Consider the following 26,794-nt stretch of genomic DNA (forward strand, 5'->3'; position numbering starts at 1 on the left):
CTAAGATTTCTAAAGCTCCAGCTCTGGAGCACTGCAGCCTCCTGAATGCCAGTTATGCAATCTTTATTTGAAAACAGAGGCTGGTTAGGAAGAAGTGGTTTGGAGAGGAAAGAGGAATACCAAGAGCAAGCTGATTGCCTCAAACACAATTATCCCTCAGCAAACCCAGCTCTGGCAGTGGACACAGACATTACTTTTTCCTTCAGGTAAGCAGTGCCCCGTGCTAACAGGGAAGATCATACCCACAGAATTCCATGAAGACAACACACGCTGCAGGGAACCTCTAAAACAATCCAGTTTTACTCAGGGATGTAGAAAACCATGGTTTAAAATGTCTCTACTCCAGCTGCTCTTTCAGCATTAGCATCATTACTGCTACAGGGAAACAACACTGACTAACAAACCAACGTTCAAATTCAGCTGGGATATCTATTTATGTTTTATCCAGGAAGGAATAGCAGGGATTTTCAAACCAGCACTGAGGTGCCAAGTCCTAGCAGCTCTTAGCACACTCTGAGGGAACAGTGAGGCAATGACACATCCCAATTCCATCCTACTTAAAAACCACTTGTTATCTGCATCAATATTCATATATCCTAAGCTTATGACACTAGCTGGGGCAATATCAATTCTTCCAGTAATCATCATTTAAACCTATTCAGGCCACAATACTGATACTCCCTTGGTTTTAGCCCTGTTTGAAATAATGGGCAACTCTGCTGGCCCGGTTTGCAGAAAATGGATCATAAACTCACACAGAAAAACAGAACAGGCTCCAAGAGGGCACATGCAAATCTCATTTCTACTCCACTCTGCAGAATAAATGTGTCAATTGATGTGACTTTTAGGGCAGAGAGGTCATATATCACCTGAAGAGCCAGGAATTGTATTGTCGGTGTTATTTTAGTGTTCTTATATGTGGTTATGTATGGAAAAGAAACTGCAGAAAAATTCTTAATGCAGCAGAATATTTTATAATTTTGTGCAGGCCATGAAAATAAAATACTACTGTGATATTTTCCACCTCAAGTATCATACAGAAACATTAAAATTTAGATTACATAAAAATAAAAACTACTAATTGATGCTCCTCCTTTATTTCCTGAAGGGACTTGTCACTAAACTGATTAATTCCTTTGAAGATGAAGACTTAGCATAAGATTTTCCCTTTTGTGCACACAAAATTGAAAGAATTTTTCCAGATGAGTGCTAAATGAATCAAAACTTAGCAAATTAAATTCACCTTAGGGACATTTTATTCCTGAGTTGGTAAGAGAAACATTAACATTTGCTGTGGAACTAGGTACCCTGGTACATTTATCATGAACTAAACCTTTTATCTGAAGTCTGAATTTAAATGAAGCTATTTAAAGAATTAAAATTGTATCAACTTCTACTCTTCAGAGACAATAATTTTTCACTGATTTCTAGTAAGTATTTTCAGTTCCTATATACTTTATTGTCCCACAGTGTTGCAGCACCACTAAAATAATTCAAAGTAGGTGACTGTAACTGTCAGCACCAACAGATCAGCTTACACCAAAAATGAAGCTTCCTATCACTCCAACCAGCAGGAGCTGATTTGTCTCTACAAACCATATTACATTATAAAAATATCAAGGCTCTACTTGCCATGAAATGAATTATCTCAGTTTAAGAGAAGAGTTGAGTAACAGTCATCCTTATCCTTTAAGAAAAGGTGGGGAGAAGTAAAACCTAAGAAACTGCCTATATATACAGAATTTCAAAGAAACAGGAAACTCAGAAAAAGCAATCAGTTCCTCCAGAATTATTTTGCCTAATGCCCAAGTGCCTCATATTCAAAAAGCAAAGTAACAGGTATTAGCTTTTTCTCTTTTCAATTAACTGAAAAAAAAAATCACATTTTGATTATAATGATCATTGATTCTTATGTAATAGGATCTTTTACAATTGTTTAGTATACTGCTATGCCATCCTTGATATCTATTTCCTTTAAAAGTCAAGGAACACAACTCCTAATTAGTAAGGAGACAAAATAAATAGGCAAAAAAAAAAAATCTATTCCTTGCTATGGAGGCCTTAACTCCCCCATTTTCAATCAGGACAAACAGATGCAGCATTCTGAACACAAATATTTTCTACAAAAATACTCTAATGTTTCAGTCCATTAACCAGCCTGCTGTGGCAGCTGGTGAACAGTCATCTTTTTAATTAGACACCCTTACTGATTAATTAGTCTCAGAACACTGAGCAGTGCAACCCTGCACGATGCCACTGGGACAAAAAAAAAATATTCCTCGTCCCCTCCTTAGTGCTAACTTCACATCCTTTGGTACTGCTGCAAATAACAAGCTTGATTCATTTTCTACTCACACTAAAACAGCCTTCCTGTGTAAGGAATTCTCTCAATTCCCAGCTAAACTGTTTCACACAAATTGTATTTGCTTCACACAAATAAAATAAATTAAAAAACTAAATGAACAAAACCAAACAAACCTGACATCAAGGCACCAGTTTCAAAGTCAACTGCATTTAATCTTCTTTGGAGAGAAACAGTGATTCACTTGTGATCTCCACAGTTTTCCTTTTCCTAACTATGAAAACTGGCAATAAAAATTAAAAAGCCAAGTAAATATTAAGTGTGAACCAAAGAAGCAAATACCTTTTGTTGTTTGAACAGTTTGGATAAATTCAAAATTTAAAATATAAATACATTTCTACATTAGGTTTACATGAAAGTTGATCTTCAGTCCTTGAAACTCAGTCTGAAGAGAGATGCTCCAAGAAACAGATAATCAGAGTTAATTCAAGACATGGAAGATTGTGTTTAAGCACGTGAAACTTCAACAACAGTTTTTGCTATTTTCATCTATCCTATTTCTAACTTTTAATTTTGGACAAGACACAATTCCAGAAACCTGCAAGTTTAACTTTTGGGTTTTCTTTTGCTTTAAAAAAAAGAGGATTTGTCTTGTAGGAATAAGAAATAACAATGCTGGTCCGAACAGAACAGATAAACTACATATATTAGCTCTAAATTGATTCATTTCATCCAGCCCCAAATCCAATCCATTTGCTCCACCTTCTGCAGCAATGGAAAATACTTTGCTCTAATTGCTTACCATTGCATGAGAATTATACTGCTGGAGTAGTGACACCCTTGATTAGTGCCATTTTCAAATTATTAAATTACTGAGATCTGTTATTTTCATGCCTTTCAGAGCTTGGAAGAATTCTTAGGATTTTCACTCTCACGTGGAGTGACATGAAATGTTATTGGTCCAGAGACAAAACCCCAAAAATACAGTCAGCAGAAAAAGCTGGGTTTTGGCCAAGTCTTCTGAAGCCTGACCCTTTAATTAGTTATTATCTCTAACTGTCCTGGGCACATGCTCATATTGCCAAAGGAAATTATGACAATAAACAAATAATCTATTTTTGGTTCTCTTACAAGTCATTTGGAAGGACAGCCATTCCATCTTTCTTTAAGAACTTCAACTCAATGTCATCATCAGTTCAAAACCAGGCATTCTCATTCCTACACAAACTTACATTGTTTTGAGTAATACACTACAACCAACATCTGCTTTATCTGAGGCTTATTTTTCTGATCTTACTTAAAAACTGATAATAATAAATTAAAAGAGGTTTTGCTTCCTTAAACCACAGCAGCTGCTGCATTTAAAATAAGTCTATATAGGCTGTTAGATGAACATACAGTTCATTTCTTAAGGGAATTCCTGTTGCAAACTGGAAGTCTTTTATGAATAAATCATACAGTTTAGAACCAGAAATGCTACCTTAAAACAGTCCACCCAAAGGTTTTCAAACTACAGAAGATGAGTGACAGCCTCCTGTTCCTGTTCTCATTTTACTTACACTACTACACTCAGCCCTGACAGGAAACAAGTCTCACCCTAGAAATTCAGCAGTGAGAATTCCTCCAAGAATGAAACCATCTCAAACAGAGAAGCAAAACTCTGATAATAAGCAGTGTAAGAGACAATAAAAAAAAATCTGTCCCCATGCAGATGCAACAAGTATTTTAGGCTAAGTTGCCACATCACTGCTGTGAAATACAAAGCTGTGTTTGGTGTCAGGTACACACAGGCAATGTGTGTATTTGTGATTGTGATACGTGTGGAGACTGACCATGGGACAGTTATAAAGATGAATTCTACTAATAACTGAGGAAAGTAAAGCATGGAAGAAGGCCTTTGAACCCATCTTTTGTTTGCAATTAACCTTAGTTGATTTAGGAACATTGGAATTAAAGCATTAAGAATGTTGCTTTTTGCTTGTAGTTAATCCTTAAAGAGTTTTGCAATAATAACCTTTTGAAGTATAATTTTAGAATATTGTTTGTATCCTTGAAACTATAGCTTTGGAATATATATAAAGGAAACTTGCTTATCTCACACCTTAACAAAACAGAGAAGAGCAGCTTGAGAAAGGAAGATGAACTCAACTCAAGGATTTATAGTTTCGACCAAGGGAAGCTGGACATCACTGTTTTGAGATTTATAGTCCTTGCAATTAAAAGGTGGACCCACGTCTGGGGAGCTGGACTCCACCAGATGGGATTCGTCTTCCTTCTTTCAGAAACCCAACCAGCACCATCTAGGGATACTCCTTTAGGGATACATCCTGAGAAAAACTAAATCACAATAGTGTATAGAATTGTGACATAAAATTGGGAATAGAAACTGCTGATGAGTAAAAATTGGAATAGAAATTGCTGAGAAAGTTTATGAGTACCCCTATAAATACCTGTAACCCTCAACTATCGGTGTGCAGTTGGAGTGAAAACTTCCCCTACTGTACCCAGCGCTGTATTGCTCATACTTTACCATATAAATTAATAAATTGATTGCTGCTTGAATATTGGCCTAGTCAAGCTTCTTATTTATAACACTGCCATCATGTGACAGCAAATTCCTCCTCATGCACACAGTGACAGTGCCTGACACCTGCTCTGACAAGAACACACTGGGGCAAGGGGAGCACCATCCTTGATTCCTGCAGCAGACAATCACCACTCACTCCAATCATTAACAGGCTACACTGGGGCTCGGCAGCCACCAGTTTATCAGAGCTCTGAATACACTTATCATGGAAAAATTCATTCCAGTCTCTGGAGAGGAACCAGTGAAGATGAAATAATGCCAAGAATGCAGGAGAAAACACTCTGTCAATGAACTGACCTCAGCTCGTGCACATTTTTCTATATTCTTTAACAAACAGATCAGACATGCTTTTACAAAAGCTCTTTAAGTACAGTATTACCTCTTCATTATCACAAGCAGATTTTTCTCACTCTGATTTTATTTTCCTTACAATAATTACATAAATAAAAATACATGTTTATCCCTACTGATGTATATTTGACTTCCCCCTTCCTGTCAGGTGCCACGTGCAGCACTGTGAAGAGCCCATGGCAAGGGAAGTAAGGCAGATTTTGATTGTCATACAGAACACATTTACATATATGTCAGAAATGAAACAGCTGCCAAATCACAACTCCCACTCTCTAAAATTGTATGCAAGGCCTATTATTGTGCTCCAGTCAAAATTCCTGAGCAGCTCATGGTAATCATCAAGCTGGAACTCAGCAGGAGACCTAAGAGAGTGCTTGTCAGTACTTGTGAGAACACAAGGATTTCTTTCTCCCTTTCCTCCTGGAACTCCAAACTCACCTAGAGATTGAAAATGAATGCTCTGATCTAGGGAAGAGGGAACACAGCTCACCAGATCATTCCTGACATACTTCTGGACTAGAGGACATGGAGGCCTTTTGGAGAAAATAAGTGCAGCATTAACTTTTCTAAATGAGACATTTTATTTTGCTTTCAGTGCTGAATTGAGATTCTAAAACAAGCCCCAAATTACCCCTCTCCTACAGAACACAACTGAACCAAGCACTCCTGTAGCTGAGAAACCCTGCAGCAGGTTCCAGAGCTTTGCATACAGATGGATAAATACAGGATAAAAGCACAGGCAGATTTCTTAGGTGATGGGACTGATAGCTGGCCAATCTAACACAGCACTGCTGCACAAGACTGGAACAGAACAGCTAATGTGTCTATACCATGGTCTCTAAACTAAATTTAAATGCTGAGAGTCTGCTGTCACTCAGAGTATCACAAGGCACACATTTTTGGCCTGCCAACAACACAACTCTCACCAGTGAGCACAGTTTCACCAGAAGTTCACCAGCAACACTGTAGTAAAATCAGGTTTTTACCAGATTTCGCTCTGTCGCCAGTAGAGGCAACCATAAATCAGGTTTTCAGTATTCATAATTCCAAGTATTGAGTTCATCTTTCAAGCTGTGACAGATTCATGGCAGAGATTTTTCTACTGGTCTCCAGTGCCTTGTTTCTCACAATTATCAATGTAACCCAGGGGTGCAGGTCAGGCTGGATGAGCAGGGAAGCGCTGGAGTGCTGGGAGAGCAGGCTCAGAGGAAGGATCTGATACCATGGGACAGAACCTCAGGGACTGCTCCAGGGACTGGCAGCAATGGGGAGCTCTTTGAGGAGAGAGAGAGGTTCTGGGGGATTGTGGGGTGTCAGTAGGCAATGGTGCAAGTACACAGATGTTTGTACCACCTCCTTCTTCTGGTATTGAGCCCACTTGACTGCCAGGACTGCAAGTGCAGAGCATCACCAGCTCTCCCCACTCCCCTAGGATTCGCTCAGGAACACATATGTTCAAGGAATATACTGCTGAAATAATCAAGGCACCCACAAATACATCTAGCTTCCAGAAGAGAAACATCAAGCAGAATGACCAAAACACAAGGAGACAATGAATTTGTACAAACATATACATAAACTGAAAGAATCAAGATGAAAACGATGGATCTGATAGGAAGATTAAATAACTGTGGAAAAAATAAAGTTTGTGTTGTTGGTATATTGGCATAACAAAAATGCAGATAAAAGAAATCAGTTCTGCTTTCTCATACAGGAGAAGAAAGTGAACAGTCATTAATACCCAAATAACTCTGAAGCTTAACATTATTAAATTATTATTAGGTTATTACTGAAATACATACAACCAAGATTTTAGTAGTGTATACTACTAAAACATAGTCTACTACTATCTCTGCTTAATTCACATAACTGACACACCAAAATGAAACTGAAAAGTTCTGTTCACAGACATAAATATCAGACAATAATTCATTAAAAAAAAATCAGCTGACACTTTTTTCTGGAGCATCCCATATTAACTCTTCCCAAAGAGGGGCCCTACCTTTGGTATGGCACAGGCTCTCCTGTTCATTCCTTTCAAGAGTCTTTCACTGCCAAATGATGTGATTGCCAGCAGTTTAGACAGACAAACTACAGAAGAAGTTTTGTCACTTCAGAAGGAAAATCATTCACTTTAGAAAAAAACCCTGTTTGCATAAATGCTTCCGTTCAGCAGAGGATTTCAATTTTTCATCAGTAACAGTGCAATATTTCATATTAAATACTGTATGAAATACCATCTTCCAAAATACACATCACTGCAATACCTCTGTAGTGAAAAGGCCAAGTGTTACAAGGTATTTTTAAGGCACAAGGCCTCAGCATCAAGATAAACATTGCATTTTAGAAGTTTTCCACTCCCTCCTCCACCCTGAAACAAACGTCTCTCCCACTTTTGGAAAGCAGGAACAAATAATGGAGGTGGCTTTGATGCACCATACAGATGACAGATGTCCTGTGAATGGTTTCTAAGGAAAACATAACACAGCTACAACATCAAAATGAAAAATTTACAGTAGCAAAACATTCTTCCTTCTTGATAAAGAAAAAAGTAGCCACACCAGGACAGCTCTCACGCTGGGGATGCTTCTAAACTTCACAAGCATAATTAATTATGTCAAATTAAGAGGACAAGTAGCAAAATAATATGAAAACATTAGGAAAGGAAACTCTGAGTAACAGCATCTACCCTAGAATTTCTGTGTGGACAGGTAATTCATAAGGCAGGTAACAAAGCCAGCACTTGCTCTGAGCAGCAGAGGAAATGACCTCCATCCATTTCTGCCATTAAAGTGTATCTGAGACTGCTGCACTTCCCAGAGCTGTGACAGCCCTGCAGGGGCAGAGCCTCAGAACCCAAACACTGAGATTCTCTCTGACACTGCACAGAGCTCCTCCCTCGTGCCATCACAGACCAAACAGCTCCACAGACTTCTTAGAAGCTGATTGACTGCACTGATGGGATGGATTCCTAAAAGGATTCTCCTCTCTGCTCACCCATACAGCAGGGAGACTGGTTTCCTGCTAGGTCCAAATGTTTTTAACATTCTTTTTAAAAATAAACAACAGAAAGAAGAAATACTCAATTTTGTGCCATTTTGTTTGAGTTTTTTTAAGAATTGAAACCCTTAAAATGAAGACATACTTAAAACAAGCTTTAAAAATAACAAAGTGATGGATGTGAGTTTATTAAAAAACCCACAAGCAAACACCTGAACAAGGTGATGTTCTTATCATCATCACAGCAAGAGAACAGAAAGCTAAATGTCAAGCATTACTACAGATATAGTTCAGCAATTTCTACTGCTAATGCCATGCAGCAGTACCCATGGCAGGAGGTAAAGTCACATAATCATAATTTCAGTTGTTTAAAACAAGTCAAACTGCTTCATTCTTCTGCTGCCCTGCCACTGACTAAAACTGCTGCCCAGCAGAACTCATCTCAATCCAAGAAAAGAGGAGTGAATAAAAGAAGGAAAGAACAAACAATAAATCCCTTACCATTGTGATGAGCAACCTGTATTTGTCCAGCATTGCCTGGTTGTCATGGCATCCTGCCAGCAGCTGCCAGATCTCTGCCCTCAGTGCTTCTGGAACACCACTCTTCACCAGAGTGGACAGCCCATTTGGTCTCACAACAAGGTTATTGTGCCTGAAACAAAGATGATCATTTTCCTGTTATACTTCAACTACAGGGGTCAAAATAAAGATTAAAAACATTAAAAATCTTTAAAGTTATTCACTAAAGCAGAGTCAGCAATAGACAACACAAACTTTTCTTCCACTGGTTACAGTAGTTAGTGTTTGTCAGATGGAAAGCAAAAACTCTGCAAGGATTTACAGTAAGAACCAGTGGCAAAATTTAGTGATATCCAAATTCTCTAGGTGTGGAGAGATTAAGGAAAATTAACAATAAGCACTTGCAGAAATTAAACTACGCTGGCTAATAAAGAACAATTTGAATTGAAAGAGAAAAATATGCCATCTGTGCAGACAATTCAATTTAAATATTTGTTCAATATATAAATTTAGCTCAGGTTCAGAAAAATAAATTTAAAATAACTTAAGCTGTACAGAAAAACAAATTTTGGAAAACAAAAGACAATTTAATAGTAGTGTTATGAAGACTGAAGTTCTAGTTCCACACTTCATGCAAAGAGTCTGTTCCAAGTGCCACAAACCAGGAACACTTGTACACACATTTGTACAATCCTACTATTTCAAATAAATCTGCCTGTTGGTCTGAGCTGGTGCTTTACTATCTGGTTGTACACACACAACAGAAGAAATGCAGGAATACAGAAGTCACTCCATGTGCACAATATTACAGAGCTTTCAGTCACGGATGTTGCAAAGCTCTTTTGGAGATACAGTATTTGCTGATCTAGATATAAACCCTCTTAGACTCATGACAATTTTCAGACTGATTTTTGGCTCTCTCTGCTGTAGGAAGTGCTGTGCTCTCCAAGTGCTTTGACCACTGTGGTGTTTCCCAGCTCTCCTGGAAGCAGAGTAGTCAGAGTGGCTGTTAAACCAAATGCCAGCAAGCCATGATTAATTAAATAACCTGCAATTTGAGCCTGGATTTGCAGTGAATGTTTAGAGTACTCATTCTATGAAATAGGTCATTAGGACATGAACAGGTTATCACTGCTTTTTAAATTTAAAAGACACTCTAACCTATTTCATTTTCCTATGCTTTGGGGATGATATCCCTATTTTTCCAAATGGCCTGAGAACTAAAAAAAAGTATGTGATTATATAACACCCTTATTTTTTAAGAAAACAATAATTATTTTTATTTTTAAATGCACAGTGCAGTACAAGTAATTTCCTCCTTATCTTCATCCCTCAGATACCCAAATAAAAACTAGGTCCTTCTATCTTTTTCAGTCCATTTTGTAGTCAGTCACATTACCTTAACAGTCTTGTGATGAGAAAGAGCTAGAAAGAAAACCAATATTTACAGAAACATTAAAAGCACTAAACACTTACTTAAAGGACTTGCACTGGTTTAGAGGTGGCCACAGAGATGCTCCAAGGACTGGAATCTCTCTGCTATGGACACAGGTTGGGATAGCTTGGGGTGTTCAGCCTGGAGAAGGAAAGGGCTGCACGGAGACCTTATCATGGCCTTTCAGTACCTTAAAGGAGCTTATGAAAAGGAGGGAAAGAACCTTTGTAGGGACAGACAGTGACAGGAGAAGGGGGAATGGTTTCAAACTGACAGAGAGGCTGCAGTTACACAGGTATTGGGGAGAAATTCTCCTGTGTGAGGGTGGGCAGGCCCTGGCACAGGGTGCCCAGAGCAGCTGTGGCTGCCCCTGGATCCCTGCAAGTGTCCAAGCTCAGGCTGGATGGGGCTGGGAGCAACCTGGAATAGTGGAAGGTGTCCCTGCCCATGACATGGGGTTGGAATGAGATAAGCTTTGAGGCCCTTTCCAACCCAAGCTATTCAGGGATTCTATGACCAGATACTCTGAGCAGTTACAGAATTATGACATGCATGTTGAGGAATAGATATATAGTAAATACATCAGAAAGTTCAATCCCATCTAGTTGTGGATTAGTTTGGTTATTATATGGATCTGGTCATATGTGTTATGTGAGAAACAAAGAAGGGCTCCCCTGAGGGCTGATCAAATGAACAGCTAAAAAGGGATATTCCCGTAAAAACATAACAGGGAAATTCTCAGCCAAACCAAGGAAACAATACAAGGCAACAACTTCATCCTGAATATAATCCCAACTGAGAATTAAACAACCAGACTTTACTGGCCCTGTCCTAGATTTGCAGAGGTAATACTTTAGCAATATGAGTCCATGCTGAACAGCATCACCAACTTCCACAGCCAACTTTCTGAGTACTGGATGGCTCTTTGGGAATCAGCTTGTGCATCCATAATCCTTGCTCAGAACAACAGAAGTGAGCATAAAATAAAAGCTTTTCTTACTCCAACTTTACCCTTTCATCACGTGGGAGAGTCACCATTCATGGATGCTGACATCTTTAATTTGTTACAAAATGTTGCAATTCTCCAGCACAAATCATAAATACAATTTTAAAATAACAGAGAGCAAGGACACAGGGCAGCAATGCACAGAATATGCTCCAACTTGACAAACATGTTTCTGATCACAGACTGTCATTGATCATTGCTACTGCTTTGTTTTAAGAAATAGTTGAGCAGTCAGCTAAAGCAGCTTAGCTGGCAAGAGCAACTTTAATGCTGAGGATGCAGTAAATAGTAAAATAAACAGATATAGCATCACTTTTCCATTGTTTGTTCTATCTTTTTGGTACATTATCTTTTTCTTATTTCTGTTTATATCCTTGAAGGAAAGTCCTGGAGCAGTGTTTCTGCTGAGTCCAATAGGTTACAGTGGCATTTTAATGAAATGACAAAACGCAATTAAAATGCAAGAAATTTTTCATCTAACAGACAAATCAGCACACCAGTTCCTCAAGTGGAAATGTTAATTTTTGTTTATTTACATTTTTACAAGTGCAAGATCTTCTACTAACATATGGTGCAGTTTTCAACAACACCACAAGATTTTATTTTGATATATTTTTAGTTTTCAAATCCTTACCAATTCTCACCTGTTACTCTAAGTTTTGTTCTTAGAATGTAACATGACACTATTCAAGAACTCAAGCAGTTTAGAAGTTTGAATTTCTCTCCACAGGTAATACTGCTTGAGACACTCCTGAAGAAATGTTTACTAGTCTTCAAACAGTCTAGGATCTCCTATTTCTCAACTCATTTTAAACTAATTTTAAGCTGCTTCAACTATTAAGCAATTCTCTTGATTTATGTGTAAGTTATGTTAGGATTCAAATTAGTTTATTCCGAAAGTCTTGAATGTTTTTTCTTGTTGATTAGTATACTTGAGTAACCAGTCCAAACAGTTGGATACATGAAACTTAAGACCATGAGCTGTGGGTGTCTTTTTACTTCAGCATGCTCATCCACTGAGTCCAGGTATTTATCAAGGACACAGGTTAGAAACAGAAGAATCAACTGACTAATTAATTAAAAAAAACCAGTTAAATTGAAAATTGGCATCTTCTGATCTTGGATTAAGGGCAGAAACTTGGGTGACAGAATAGGTAAAAACAACAGAAGGAGAGGGTTTGGTTAAGCTCAGTAAAACCTCCTGATTCCTCATGCAGAAACCTTTGCGTGAGACCCCCATACAGATGAGGTCAGCAGTTAGAGGCTGTTTCTCCAAAGCTACAGAGTAGCCAAGTCAAGGGAGAAATTACCCAAATAAATCCTTAAAATGTGTTCACCTCTCTTTCTGGTGTTAGGAAAAGCAAACAGCCAGTTCCAGATTAAGGGCCTCTGATTATTTTTGTCTCCAGCAGCAGGAGCTATTGCTTACACAGGGAAAAGCAAGTAAGTGGTTCTGGCACTTGCTCAGGTCTCTCTGAGGCAGCAAACAGACTTTTCTCTCTCTTGGCACTCTATGCTCTGCTACTGAAGCACTTAATTAAACAACAGAAATAACACTGTTGAGAACATAGTCTGGGCTTACAAATACTCTTCATTTTATACACCAACAGAAAGTGTTTCAGTGAGGATTCACAGTGTTTCTAGATTCTTTTTCAAGTGCTTACATATATATATGTAAGCACATTTACAAAAATAGTAAAAAGAAGTGTTTCTAAACAAATTAAATGTACACCAGCTGGCATGCAGGGCTTAGATGGGACACATGGGAGTTGCTGTGTCTGTCCCATCCTGGCACTGAGTTTCCTCAGGATTTAACAGGCAGCCCCAAATGACCACAAGGTTCTGCCTGTGAAGACCCATACCTGCTGTGTGAGCACATACAAATACACTCTCAAACACCAAACAAAACCAGACTTTTGCACATAGTACAGGAAAGATTTGTCAAAAAAACCCCAAGTTATCTATACCAGTCCCTTTTAAATGAAGATTAAAAACTACCCTTCAATGTGTCTTGCATTTTAAACTGTGTAAGCTGAAGAATGTCAAACCTCCTGCTCAGGAGCACATAAAACCAAATAAAATGCACACAAACCAAATAAAATGTTAATATCTAAAATCTAATGTAAGAAATTAAGCATTACCATCTCCCCAGTAACTCTCCCCAGGAATACAAAATCTTCTCAGGACAATCCTTTGACACATCACCAGTGCCACTGGAGAGTTCATTATCACTCTCTGTAAAAATAAAGAAAAAAAACAAGAAAACAAAAGCATGCATAGGTTTACCCAAGAGCACAGACACTAGACATACATACGTACAAGTCTCAGACAATTTTTCTCATCTATCAGTTTTAAAAGTATAAAATATACAAAATTTGAATGGAATCATAAAGAATGTTTAGCAGACTTCACCAAACAAGTGTATTAATGAAGTTACCATAAAGTTTAAAAGAACAGAGCTAGGGAATAATTCGCAGCAGTGTTACCAGAGAAAGGACTGGGACCTAGAAAAGCATTATGTGAGAAAAGCTTCAAGGCTGTCAAGTCTCCATTTAATGAAATTTGACAGTGTTACCTAAAAGTCACATCCACTCCAGACTTCACATAGAGGAAAGTCTCTTTAAAGCACGGTAGATAATGCTACTTTGTTACATTACATCCCTTTGGCTGTCCTGGGTACCCTGAGCTCAGGAAGCCTCCTCTGAGCCACAAAAGCATTTTTTCTACTCAAGTAAGCTCACGGATGAGCAGAACAAAACCCCAAGCCTGTGACATGAAAGGCCATAGTGCATGGAACAGAGAAGATTGCTTCAAATGAAAGCTTATTATTATTAAGAATTAAACACTTAGGGGAGAGATATATGCTACTATATGACTAACACCCAAACCCTGAAGGGATCATGTGGGCCTGGGAATAGCATGCTCAAAAAACCATCCAATCCAAGTGTTCATTAGGAATTCCAAGTGTCCCACAGTAAGCTGAACAGTCTAACTCCATATGGCAAGTCCTCAGGCAAATATGGTCTTGCAGGTATTTGAATTTTTTCCAATTTTATCTGAGTGAAATACTGATAAGAATTAAACAAGTGCAACTTCAACACCAGATGCTGAGAGGCTCCAGCTTTCAGTGTCTTTAGCAGGAAACACAAATCATCACAGAATCCCAGAACAGTTTGCCTTGGAAGGGTCCTTAAAGCCCACCCAGTCCCAACCCCCTGCCATGGACAGGGACACCTTCCACCAGCCCAGGTTGCTCCAAACCCTGTCCAGTGGAGCCTAGAACATTTCCAGGGATGGGGCAGCCACAGCTTCTCTGTCACCTTCAGAGGCTGCTGAATCCATGGACACTTTGATGTTAGAGGGCTCCAAGGTTGCTCTTCCCTATGATCTGAACTCTCTCCAGAAATTAAAATGCAACAGAAAAAGAACCAAAGCTACATCTGCCCCCCAAATCCCTTCAATATTCTCTTCCACACTGCTCTGTCACATCTTGTTGCTGATCTAATACCCTGAATTCCCTCAGGTGCATTAAACACTTGAGCTTCATGTTGACAACATAGTTCAGGTAGAAGAAGATCTTCAGTACTTGTGCAATTACCCTGTTAACTCTTCATCTTTATCATTCTCACTTCAATTACAGATTTCTAATTTATATTCTTAGCAGTTGTGTCAAATACAAGTCATTAATAAAATATCAGTGCTTGAATTTGACAGTGAGCTGTGAGGACAAAGACAGCATATAGTGGATTTCAAGGACAATTAACAGCAAAAATGTTGCCCTGAGAGAAGCATATCAGAAATCACTGTGTTTCGAAATGAACACTACACTGGTGAGAGGCTTCAGCTTGGAACCTCTTTGCACAGCTTTACAGTTCCCAAATACCAGCCCAACCTCCATTCAAATACTTTCCCATTACATTAAATGTAATTAATTAAAAATAATTTAAAATAATCCAAACAAAATAAGCACCCACCTGTATCACAAATCTAAAAAAAAATCTTGATTTTAAGCTTTCCCAATCTTTTGCATGCATTCACTAGACCTAAAGATGGAAATAAGATCTAAAACCCCCAAGTTTATAACTTTAATTAAAATTTTCTATCACAGTGACAGGTTTCTCAGTAACCAAAGGAATCAATTGTGTCCCGAGGGAAAAAATGTATTTGAAGACTCAGCTTCCCCCTTAAAATTACCAAAAATAGGGTAAAGGCCAATTTCCTCACTTATCACACAGACACAGCAATAACAAACAAACAAAAAAAAAGGAACTAAATGCATTATATTTGTTTAATTCTCTCCTCTCTTGAATTGCACAACTGTGTCAGAGGGACCAACAATAAATGCAGTCCCTTCTACTTCCCATGGAAAGAAGAAAAAAGCCAATGGAGGAAACCTCTGAGAGGAGTCCATCTGGCATTCAGAGACATAATGATACTGGTATGTATTAAGAAAGTCAAGAAACCCAGCTCACATCAGGAATTTACCACAAAGCACAATTACAGAAAGGTTTTATGTATTCAAAGTAAAGGAAGAAATTTTGGCACCAAATGCTGAAAGGAAGAGATTAGACTTTCTTTGGGAGAGACTGAAGAACCCCAGCACATCTCCACAAGAGTTAACGCTGAAAATACACACAAACAAACCCTGCAGCCTGGAATGAAACCTGATAAAGATGACTAAAATCCCCCAGCAGACCAAAACGCTTCAAAATGCAGCTCCACTGAATCCTGTGAGCAACAAAGCCCAGTAGCTCTTACTGGATCCAAACCTGAGCTTGCCAAGGAATACTGACATCAGCCTACAGTAACAAACCCCTGGATTTCTCACTGAGCTGGTATTCCCAGCAAAATCCTTCCAAATTCTAAAGGAGAACAGTGTTACACAGCACATACACTCCAGTGCTTCAGCTAGAAAAGTCTTTCATCTGGAAGGCTTGGCACTGTTTGAAATGTATTATTCAGTTATAAGTCAGAAAATCTGAGGCCTTAATTAGAAATGCCATATGCTCGCTTTCAAAAGACGCTAATGTCAAACTTCAAAATAGAACAGGGCAAAGGGAAGAGAATAAACAGTCTTGAAAACCTCTACTTTGTTTCCATTCTAAAGAGTATTTACATATTCTAACCTCTTAAAGCATTAAGGTATAAGCTAAGAAATAAAAGATGTCATGGGAGGGATATTTAGGTGTTTTTCTCTGAGTATTTCCACACTGTTTTTTTCCATGTTCCATAGCATCTATAAGGCAGCAGAATTTGCCAAAGCATAATTTAATCCACCCTTACTCTGCTGGGAAAGCCACAGATCCCTTTTTCTAAATGTTCTGTGTATTTCTGCTTCCTCCTGTATTTAACCCTGACCTCCCAGAGCCATCAGCTGGGCAATGAACTTGGTCAGAGCAGGTGGACAATGGAAGACACCTCAAGGGAGCAAACCTTGGGGTTGTGAATGTGTGTACACACAAACAGGCTTTAAGACCAACCCCAGGGAACAGTAAGCCTCAAAGGTTTTCTGTTTTGCTTTGCATTGCATCATGATTCACAAAACTCACAAAAAGGTCATGCCTCATGAATCAATTGCCTGAATTTAGAGCCTTTTTAAAGCAAGCCTGAAGGATCTTACTCCCACAGCAAGCACTGTTCTGTATGGAATGAGCATGGAATAATACTCTGGGCTGGAAGAGACCTCTGGAAATCAGGCAGTCTGATCCACTCCAAGCTCTGGTTAGATCAGGTGCCTCCAGGACCTGAGTGAGAGCTCTGCTGGGTTTGGCTGGGCAGCACCAAAAGGGTGGGGCTGCAGAGGAATTTGGGAGAGGACACAGCTGGAGCAGATGACCCCAACTGACCCAAGGGATGCTCCAGACCATAGGACATCATGCTCAGCATGTAGAGCAAGAAGGAAACTGTGATGTGATGCCAATTATCTTCCCAAGCCACTGTTACACATGACGGAAGCCTCCCAGAAAAAGATTGGCAGTCTATGGATATACATAATTTTGTCAGTTCATTCCAAGGATTTTACTGCTCTTTTGACTCAGCTCAAGCCTAATTTTTCTACCCTGCAATTTATGCCAATTACTTTCTTTTCCCTCCCAAACAATTTTAGCACATCTCATTAAAAAAACCCCAAAACCTTAACCTTTATTGTTTCTTCTCTAGAACACTCTACTTATTTCCACACTTCTTCTCATTTCCCGTTTTCTCCTCCAGTCTGTATTTTTTCTTGAGAGATGTTCAAACAAAATCCTGAGGCATCCAGTGTTCAAACCAGAAGAATTACACACACAATAACTAGCATAAGCAAATACCCCACAGGAAAAAAACCATACATAGAGGAACACAAAAGCTTGGCCTCTTCTTTCCCATCTCTTACTTTGGTAGTCCATTGTATGAAACAGAGGTCATGCTCAGAGGGTAACCCCAGTACTCAGAGTAGTATTAAAGGTTAGGGAAAGACTGTAAAAAATACTATGGGAAACTAACCCAGAGCAGAGTCAAAGAGGTTCCTCTTTCTCATTAGGGATTAGCAGCCTCAACTTTGTTTATTGGCTTTCCCATTTTTGGCTTGAGGAAATAAATTCTGGTGAAGGACTCATACCAACAAAAACTGACATATTTAATGTGCTTGAATTTCATTATTCATCTTCCCAGTTTTACAGTGAAAGGGTTTTTTTGTTTGGTTGGTTTAGGATGCTTGTTTTTTTCAGTGGGCCATTTTTTTGCATCACACTTCAGAATTTGGCTTTAAACAATACTCCCCTCAACCATATTTTACACCAATTATATAGCTATAGAGCAGCTTTTCTGAGTGGTTCTTCTTCAGGAAATTCTACTAGTTCATCTGAAATAAGACAATATCTCAGAAGTCAAACTCCTTTTTCAGTTAACAAAAACAGAAACAAGGAGGAAAACTACAGAGTTGCTTTGGAGACACTGAACATAGAAGTAAGTGAAGTACCTCAAGATGTGTAGAAAAGCATGAATAAAGCAGATTAAAAAATGAACAGGTGAGATTTGAGCACTGATGTGAAGGAGAAAAAATGGTATTTAATGTGTTTTAATTTAGAAGCTGTTACATGTGAAATAAAAAGAGTAGGTGGAACTGAAAAATAATATAGCTGGAGCAGTCTGAGGGAGAAGGAAATCAGGTCTCCAGATAGGTGGGAATAGAATTGGAATAATTCAAATATGAACAGTTTGATTTTTATGTAAGAGAAGAACAAACCTGAGGGAGGAGCTGAAGTTGGCAGCATATTATCAGAGCACAAGACATAGTGTTATTGACATGGAACCTTTCCATACATACAAGATAAAAGAGCATCGTGAGAAAGGCCACAAAAAGAGCAAATTTTCATTTATAAGGTAAGAGGGAATTATAGAGCATGAACTATAGTTCTGCCAAGGAGGATGAGAGTGAAACAAAGTTTAAGTCACGAAAGTCATTCTTGTATTAAATAAGGCAGATTTTCAGAAACATCCAACTTTTAGTGCATTACAAAATATTCTGATGAACACAGAAGGATTTCCAAATGCCTTCCAAATAACTGATTTATGAAATGACAATCCTCAGTACAGTCTCTTATCTAGAGGGAAGAGAAATAATCAAGAGCAAAAAACCACAGATTAATGAATCTGAACTTGCATTGAATTCTGCTCACAAAAACTTTCTGCTTACGTTAGTTATGTAACTAACTTGAAAAATTCATTTGGCAACTACTGAAGTACATGTAAAGAGAACAAAAACAGAAAATAAAGGTAACAGAATTTTTCATTAAAAGCAAACCAGTAATAGAAAAAACCCCAGTATTTTGATTTTCATTCCTTTTTATGAGTTGTACAATACACATTTTTCACTTAGAATCAGTCAAACGAAACCTAAAGCTGACACATCACAAAATTTTGATTACCTTGCAAAAGGCTGCAGATTTAATTGCTTCTTTATGTAACACAAAGTCTGAATAATCCCAAACCCTGTATTTGATAAACACAGAAAGGGTGGCACAGCATGCAGCTGGATGACCTCTGCCTTTCCCTCACTGCACTGTTTTCACATGTTAAAGACTGTGCAAAAATCTCCCAAAACACAACCAACTGTCCTGTTGGTGCAATGGACAGCCAAAATGACATTTTTCTTTTTAATACAACTAATTCTGCATTTCAAGCCCTATCTTATATCCTCATATATATCTGATACACCCTACCTTTAAAACACTTTGTTCCATGTCATATACTTTCAACACAGGCCCTGCATCACTGTCATATGAAATGACAATTATTTTTAAATGTCCCAAAAATAAACCTTAACTGGGCATCCAAGAGATGATCCTCCCCTCATGTATTGCACATAAAATTGAGCCACCGTGACATCTCTAAATTTGACGTACAAATGCTTAAAGCTGAATAAAAGAAAGTGCAGGAGAATTATTGCTTCAGTTCAGTAGTTTTGCTCCCACACAGATGACAAAGCCAACTAAATGCTGCATAGTGGAGGTAGTCTTGTAAACACAAACATGTTCCACATGTACTGTGCTGTCTGATCCCTGACATCTCAGAGAACAGGCAAGGAAATAAAATTGGAGGTGTTGTCACAACTCTAGGGCAATGCATTAGTAATTTATCAATTTGTAGATTAGAATCTGCTCCCATCTTTGACATAATCAATGAGAAAGAAATATCAGTGTTAGAAGTTGTGTTGCCTGGCATTTAAGGCAGTATGCCTTAGATTAGACAGCACTTACACTCAAAAAAATACCAGAAAGCTAATGATCAATACAAAAAAAAAAAAAAAAAAGAACCTCACACTGAGTTTAGAGGAACTGTTGGTTGAAACCAGTCTTTTTAATAATCTTTATGCAAAAGTAGTTAATTTTTTAATTATATGAAATGTGCAATTACCTAAGCAGTGGCAGCTTGAGGCCACCCAAAACTGATGTCTGAAAAACCTGAGGAGATCCTTTAGCAATAGGAAATTTGGATTCCTAATAAGCCAGCAGGATTGCAAATCCTTTTTCAAACTGATTACAGACAGACAAGGAAAGACAGCCACTAATGAATAAAGCATCCAAATTATTCAAAATAATCTGCAATTGCTTCCAGACAAGATGAAAACACCAATTTATGCTCATTTTGTGTCTATTTTGTACCACAATCTGAAGAGATTTTATGAAAGTTATAAAAAACCAGAAAGCCTGAGATCCAAGAAACAGAATTCACTATGATCCCACAGAGCTGAAACGTACCTTTATTTGAAAATATCTTTTTCTATCATTCTGCAAAAATAAACCAAAGGCATCAACAGATTTCCCTGGAGCATTCATGAACCACAGGCCAGAATTAGGGAATTATTTGTTGCCTTGAACCTCACAAAGGAAGTGTGAGGAAGAGATTTTATCAAAGAAAACATCCCTACCCACAGTGCTCCCACACATACTGGGCAGGAGTGTCGAGTGGACACTGGGGAAGAAAAGAGGGATAAAAGAGCTCAGGGTAAGTCACACTGCTTGGGTGTGTCCCACTTCCTGGAACAGAAAAAAACCCTTTAAAATCCCCAATTTTCCTTTTAATTTATAACCTTGCAATTTAATTAAATACTTCTGTAGCCCACAGAAGTGCTTCAAGTTCGAAACATTTCAAACACTCACCTTGTAACACAAAGGCCACACTTGCATGAACAAATCTAAATACAACTGTAACTATCAACTGCCACCATATTAAAAATAGCAAGTCCTCCACACTCAGTATTTTTATATTTATTTAGGAAAGTATCACATGATCACATTCCTCCTAGCAGCACAATGATAGCTCCAGAAGTCAACTGAGTGCATTTATTTTATGATTTTTGAACTTGTAAGGTGTAAAAATAATCCATTTTGGATTACTTTACAGACAGAGTCCATAAAATGACATCAGGCTTGTCAGGAATATTTTCTTTTCATTTGGATGCTATTCTTAGTAGTGTCTATATTTTAGAACTCTTCCCTTGTGGAACTGCAGAAAGGGTTTTTGTCTGGAGGTAGCTACTGGCCAAATGGCCTCATGGATTTAGGATTTGTGACATATTAGTTCATTTTTATGGAGATAGCAAAAAGACTCCAAGACAGATTTAACTGATCTTCTTTAGGACCCAACTTTACTCCGTGTTGGATTAATATAACAAACAGTTCCTGTGAAGTACACAAAGCTATTTTTAATTGGGATTAAAATGCAGAGTTGACTATTTCAACGCTAGTCATGTAATTTTTCTCACACAATCACCCTCATTTGTTCACATCATAACCCCTATTTTATCACTAAATACTCAGTAGTTCTATTCACTCCTAAAACATCACCTCCTCTACTCCTTTGCCTTCCTGAGTACTGAAAAAGCCTCTACCCTCCCACAACACCTGACACACATTTTGACTGCCTCTGGCTGATCATCTCTGATCATTCAGTATTGCTCACCTCTCCCCTCCTGCACACACTCTTCTGTGTGACCAGCACAACAGCCCCAGAGCTTTTCTGAAACTTTCAGGGTCCCTTATTCTTTCATGTCTATTTTCAATGTCAAATCCTACCATCTCCACACTGAACTTCCACACCTGAAGTTCATTTTTCTATTGTCTCTTTTTGTTCTTAGTGTTCAGACAGCTAACAGGAGTAGGAAGATAAAACTTTTACTTCCTTCAGTTGTTTTTTTTTTCCTTGGCAAACAAACCACAAATGGAAACAGTTCTGTGTTCCTGGGAGTCATTTGAGAGTGTTCCAGAAGCACTCCATAGCTCATGTTTAGAAGTTTTTTGGTAGGCAAGTCATCTTTTACCTGTTTCAGGTTATCTGCTAAACATTCTGTGCTTACTCTGCAGCCAACTCACAGATGGGAACAAGAGCTCCTAACCAGACACCAGGGACCACAGAAAGCTTCAGCAAAAGTACCTTCAACTCAGTAATAAGCAGCTTAAAGAGTATTTTCTGGTTTTGAACAGAACTTCTCCTGCTTACAGTCATCCTTAACCTTCCAACTTTATCCTGACTCCAGAAGAAATTCAAATGGAGTTATTTAGTATTCTGAAATGTCAAGTTGCATTATAAAAAATCTAATAATTCAAATATTAGACCAAAAGGAAGGTCATCATTTCACACACGGTCTAAGCAAGCCCTGCTACTAAAAGCAGCCAACCTATTCATCCCTTTCTCCCTTTGTTATTTATTCCTGGGACTACATCCTCCTTTAAATGCTTCTGCTGGAAAGCTATTTCCCCCAATCCTTAAGCTCACAAGTGCAGCCAGCCACTTCATCCTCTGCAGAACAATGCTACAATAAAATGCTCTCTGAGCTTTGCTTTTTCAATACTGCAGCATCCACACCATCCATTCTAGGCATGCTCTCTCCTTCCTTAATGCTCCAGAAAGGAGAAAAAGGAGTTCAACCAACTGTGCTCTGCACCTGCTTACAAGGTTCTACTTAAGGTTAACGGTGAAGTTTTCTGCATATTAATAAAAGCTGATACTTAAATCCACTTTATTTGAAACCTTTCCAGAAATTTCCTAATTATACATTTGAATCTTTTAAAAATTATATTTCAAGTTTAATAGAAAGCTTTTTATTAAGGAGCGCACTTTACATCTTAGGTTTTGACAAGAGATTATTAAAATTATTTTTTAAATTATTACCTCCAAAGCAAGGGACCATAAGTGATTGGATTGCCAGAAATATCTGTTACAATATTAGTAATTAAAAAACAAAAGTGAGGTTGAAATATCTCTAAATAACAACTTCACAGTCTTAGCAAAGGTCTTTATTTTTTTAATAGAGCTATTCACATGAAAAATCAAGCTAAAACGTGAAAAAATATTAAAAGCTAAGAATGCTATTTAGAGAGTGTATGAGCTCCATTTTCTACAAGCACTTGTTAAAAGACATTAGGCCTAACTTTAGTATAGAGATTATTTAAAATCATTATTGGCAGGTACCATGTTTGGCCTTTCATTAAAACAAAAAGAAAAGAATATTGGAAAATGCCTTCTTTTTTATGAGCATCTTTATTCATATACTCATGGCACAAGACATCCCAGTGAGCTGTGTGCATGCAGAGTACACAGGAATCAAATAGTGCATTCTCATACAAGAAAAATGCAACATATAGAGGTTTTGAAATCAATTAAAGAATATTCTGTGGGCATACAAGAAAAAGCAAAAAAAAAAAAAAATTTAAAAAAGGGAGAAGAAAAGAACCCATATAGCCAGGTAGCTATCACACTTAACATTGAAAAAGAAAAAGCCTTCTTCCAAGGCCAAGACAAGACATTGTAAACTCAAGGGGTTTTTTTCCATCATCATAATTAGTACCCTGAAAAAAAAAAAAAGAATGAAGAGATTTATTTAGAAAAACTGCAAATGACTCATTGAACCTGCATATCCTCCAGGATAAAGAACTTCTCAGCACAGAACTCTAAATGTGGTTTCCATGAGAACAGAGGCACATCATATTTTTAATGTCTTCTCTTAGGAAGTAATCTACATTTAAAATATGGAAACTAGCATTAGAGAACTAAACCAAAGTTAACTTAGGTTCATACTCCAGTGGAATACTTGTTCTCTGCAATAAGATAAAGCCATTCTGTAATAGTACCAAGAGGACAGTATCCATGTTATTCCTAATTGTGCTGCATTCACCACGTTCTGGAACAGCTGCATTCTTCCCAATAACAGCCATATTGAAAAAATAATTATTCCATTATTTAAACTCTACCCTATCAAACAAGTCTCAGATCAATTTGGCTCCACAACTCACACATCCAGCAAGGAAAATCACCAACAGCTGAATTACACTACACTGATCCACAAGTTCCAAAGGCCAAATCTGAACTAATTCTTGCTGTGACCAGTGAAGCAATCCCAAACACCAATGAAAGAGAAGAAATCCTTTGGAGAAAATAGCATTTGTACTATTCACAAGTGGTACTTGATACAAAGGGGGGACTGTCTATTCCGTAGCTGATCTGTGTCTATTCCCCTCCCCTTCAGGAATCAGATCAAAGTTCAAAGAGCAGCACCTGACTGTGGGGTTTTTGCAAGCTTGGTGTCACCTGGGATATGTGGAGGGGTTTGGCTTGTGAGAATAACCACACCTGCCTGCTCCAGCCTCTGTTAATCCCAGCGTTCTGACTCATACTGCACAAGCTAGAATCCAACACTTACCGATAACTAAGAATCAAGGAAGAATTTTTCCACAGTAGTGAGTGAGACTTTTTACAGTACTGACAGAACAGTGGCAGAGATCTGAAGAATAACTTGGTAAAACAATCACAATTCCTGGTAGGTCAGACATTCAGATCAAAAATGGCACAGGGAAAGCCTATTCTGAATGCTATGGGCTAATCCTCAGAGCACAAAGAGACAAGAGTAGGTCAAGGGCCTTCAAACAGTCAAAAACCCAAAAAATTCTACCCATCAAGAGGGAAAAAAACCCCAAAATTTCCACCAGTGGGAAATACACTGAGGTATGTTAGCTTTGGAAGGGGCAGGCAAATACACTGGATCCATGAACTGCAGCAATCCCCAACTGAACCAGGAGATGTTTTAACAAACCCTAGATGTAAGTGAGGGAAACTAAATCACATGTTAAGCAGTTAGGGGATGAGGAAATTCCCCATGTGAGTCTGAGGGTTGTATTTTTTTTTTTGTTTTCCTTAAAAACAGGCATTTAAAACCTGCCATTTCAAGCTAATTTCCTGCTGTCCTCTTCAGTAGCACAGCACATTCAAGGCAAATGACTTCTGACCAGAAGAAAACACCTTGCAAAAGCATTTTTCTAACCTGCTAGCAGAGCACAGGTGCCTCAGCAATGCATTTGGAAGCACACAAAGATGGACACACATCATCTGCTGCTGCTAATGAAGACATCCAAACAATGGCTTGGCAAAAATACTATTACTCCTAATAGAAAAACAGTGGTGATTTTTTTTTTTGTCTAAAGCAGTTGTATCAAGAATTAATTGAGTAAATTAACAGCAGAAATATAATAGTATACCATCCATGGAAACTGTAAGTGCTGATTTATCCTTACCTTCTTCTGCCTCATCCTCCTGGGATGACATAGGCCCTCCTCCACTTGTTGGGGTGACTAATTCTTCCTCTCTGGCAGATTCTCTTTGCAGGCTGACAACTTCATAAATTGCATCTCCAGCACTTGTATGGCTTTTTCCTTCAGACTAAATGAAAATATGGGTATGTATTAGGTTGAAAAATAAGGCTATGAAAGGCTAAACAATAGTTTGGTCAGGATTGCCTCAGATTTCTTTGCCTTGGCACAAATAGATGGCAGTATCTGAAAGTTCTGTTTCTCTCAGTTTTACAGGTAAAAATATAGATAAAACTGCATTACTTCCAAAGCTGCCTCTTCACAACCATTTTGAGTATTGTTCAGAACAATGATTAAAAAAACTTGCCAATTTAAACAGCTATAATGAGATTAAGTCAAAGAAATCTCAGCTACAGAAAAGAGGAGAGAACAAAGAGGAAAGATATTGGAGTAAGTGAAACAGGAACTGAATGCCTGAGGGGGGAAAAGTAATGCTCAGAGGTTTTTTTGTAGGTAAAGAGGAGACTACAGAAAAAACAAAACCTCACCCTTCTGAAAAGCCTTAAATTGTGGAAAGCTCTTTTTAGTCCTTTACTCACTAAAAACCAGGAAAACGTATCTTTCTTCAGCAGAACACAATTTAAAATACACTCCCTTCCAATGAGAAATGTAATGAGTCCCATGGCAGGGGGTCTGGAACTAGATGATCTTGAAGGTCCCTGTGAACCCACACCACCCCACGGTTCTGTGACTTTCTTATGAAAAAGAAGTCAGTTAACTACAGCTTAAGCAGTTGCAAGTTTTAAAATAAAAAGAGGATTTGTTTTTCCTTTGAGCTACAGTTATGAACACAGTTATTTTTCAGTGATATGCAGTGATTACTATATTTTTAGAGAATTGTATATAACAGCAAACTAATGATGGTATTAAATAAAGCAGCCCAAAATGTTGTGCTATTTTTTTCTTTGTGCATCTTGTCTAATCCATTAAATAAAGTAATTATTGGAACATACTAAAATCATCAAATTAGCCGTGGAAAAGAACACAGTTCCAGTTAGAGTACGCTCAACTTGTTTGGAAAACAAATATGATAATTTTGAAAGGCTCTACAATACCTGCACAGGAGATATACACAAACTACTGACCAACACCTGCAATTTCAACCAGCTGGTGAAATGATGCAGATGAGCAGCTTAAACAGGGATTGTTTTACTGACACAATATAAGTTATTTTATAGTGAGAAACCTTTCCTCATTTATTTTAGATTAATAATTGAGACTCACTTCTCTTAAAACAGAGGCTCCAATTATCAGCCAGTTTGCTGACTCAATTTCTCATCAAGTCAGTTTAATGAATTTTGGGGTGTAGGCATAAATAGCCTGAATTCTGTAAAAATTAAGCAGGATAACATCAGAGCTGTTATCCCTGTTTTATTCTCACATAACACCATTATTGAGTAATTACAAAGTACTTGGTTAAATCAATCAAGTATTGATAGCACTAATGTTATTAAGCATGGGTATCTATAGC

At 38.0% G+C, this 26,794-nt stretch overlaps 1 protein-coding gene across 1 annotated transcript in view; it reads right to left on the bottom strand.

Moving 5' to 3' along the window:
* The window catches only part of RABGAP1L (RAB GTPase activating protein 1 like), a 232,916-nt gene that overhangs the window by 170,632 nt on the left and 35,490 nt on the right, over positions 1–26,794 (bottom strand). The window contains 3 exon segments of the mRNA XM_036387748.1: positions 8,742–8,892; positions 13,342–13,435; positions 25,249–25,393. Coding sequence (XP_036243641.1) covers positions 8,742–8,892; positions 13,342–13,435; positions 25,249–25,393 — 390 coding nt within the window.

The sequence above is a fragment of the Molothrus ater genome, chromosome 9, assembly GCF_012460135.2.
Source record: "Molothrus ater isolate BHLD 08-10-18 breed brown headed cowbird chromosome 9, BPBGC_Mater_1.1, whole genome shotgun sequence".
Taxonomy (NCBI): domain Eukaryota; kingdom Metazoa; phylum Chordata; class Aves; order Passeriformes; family Icteridae; genus Molothrus; species Molothrus ater.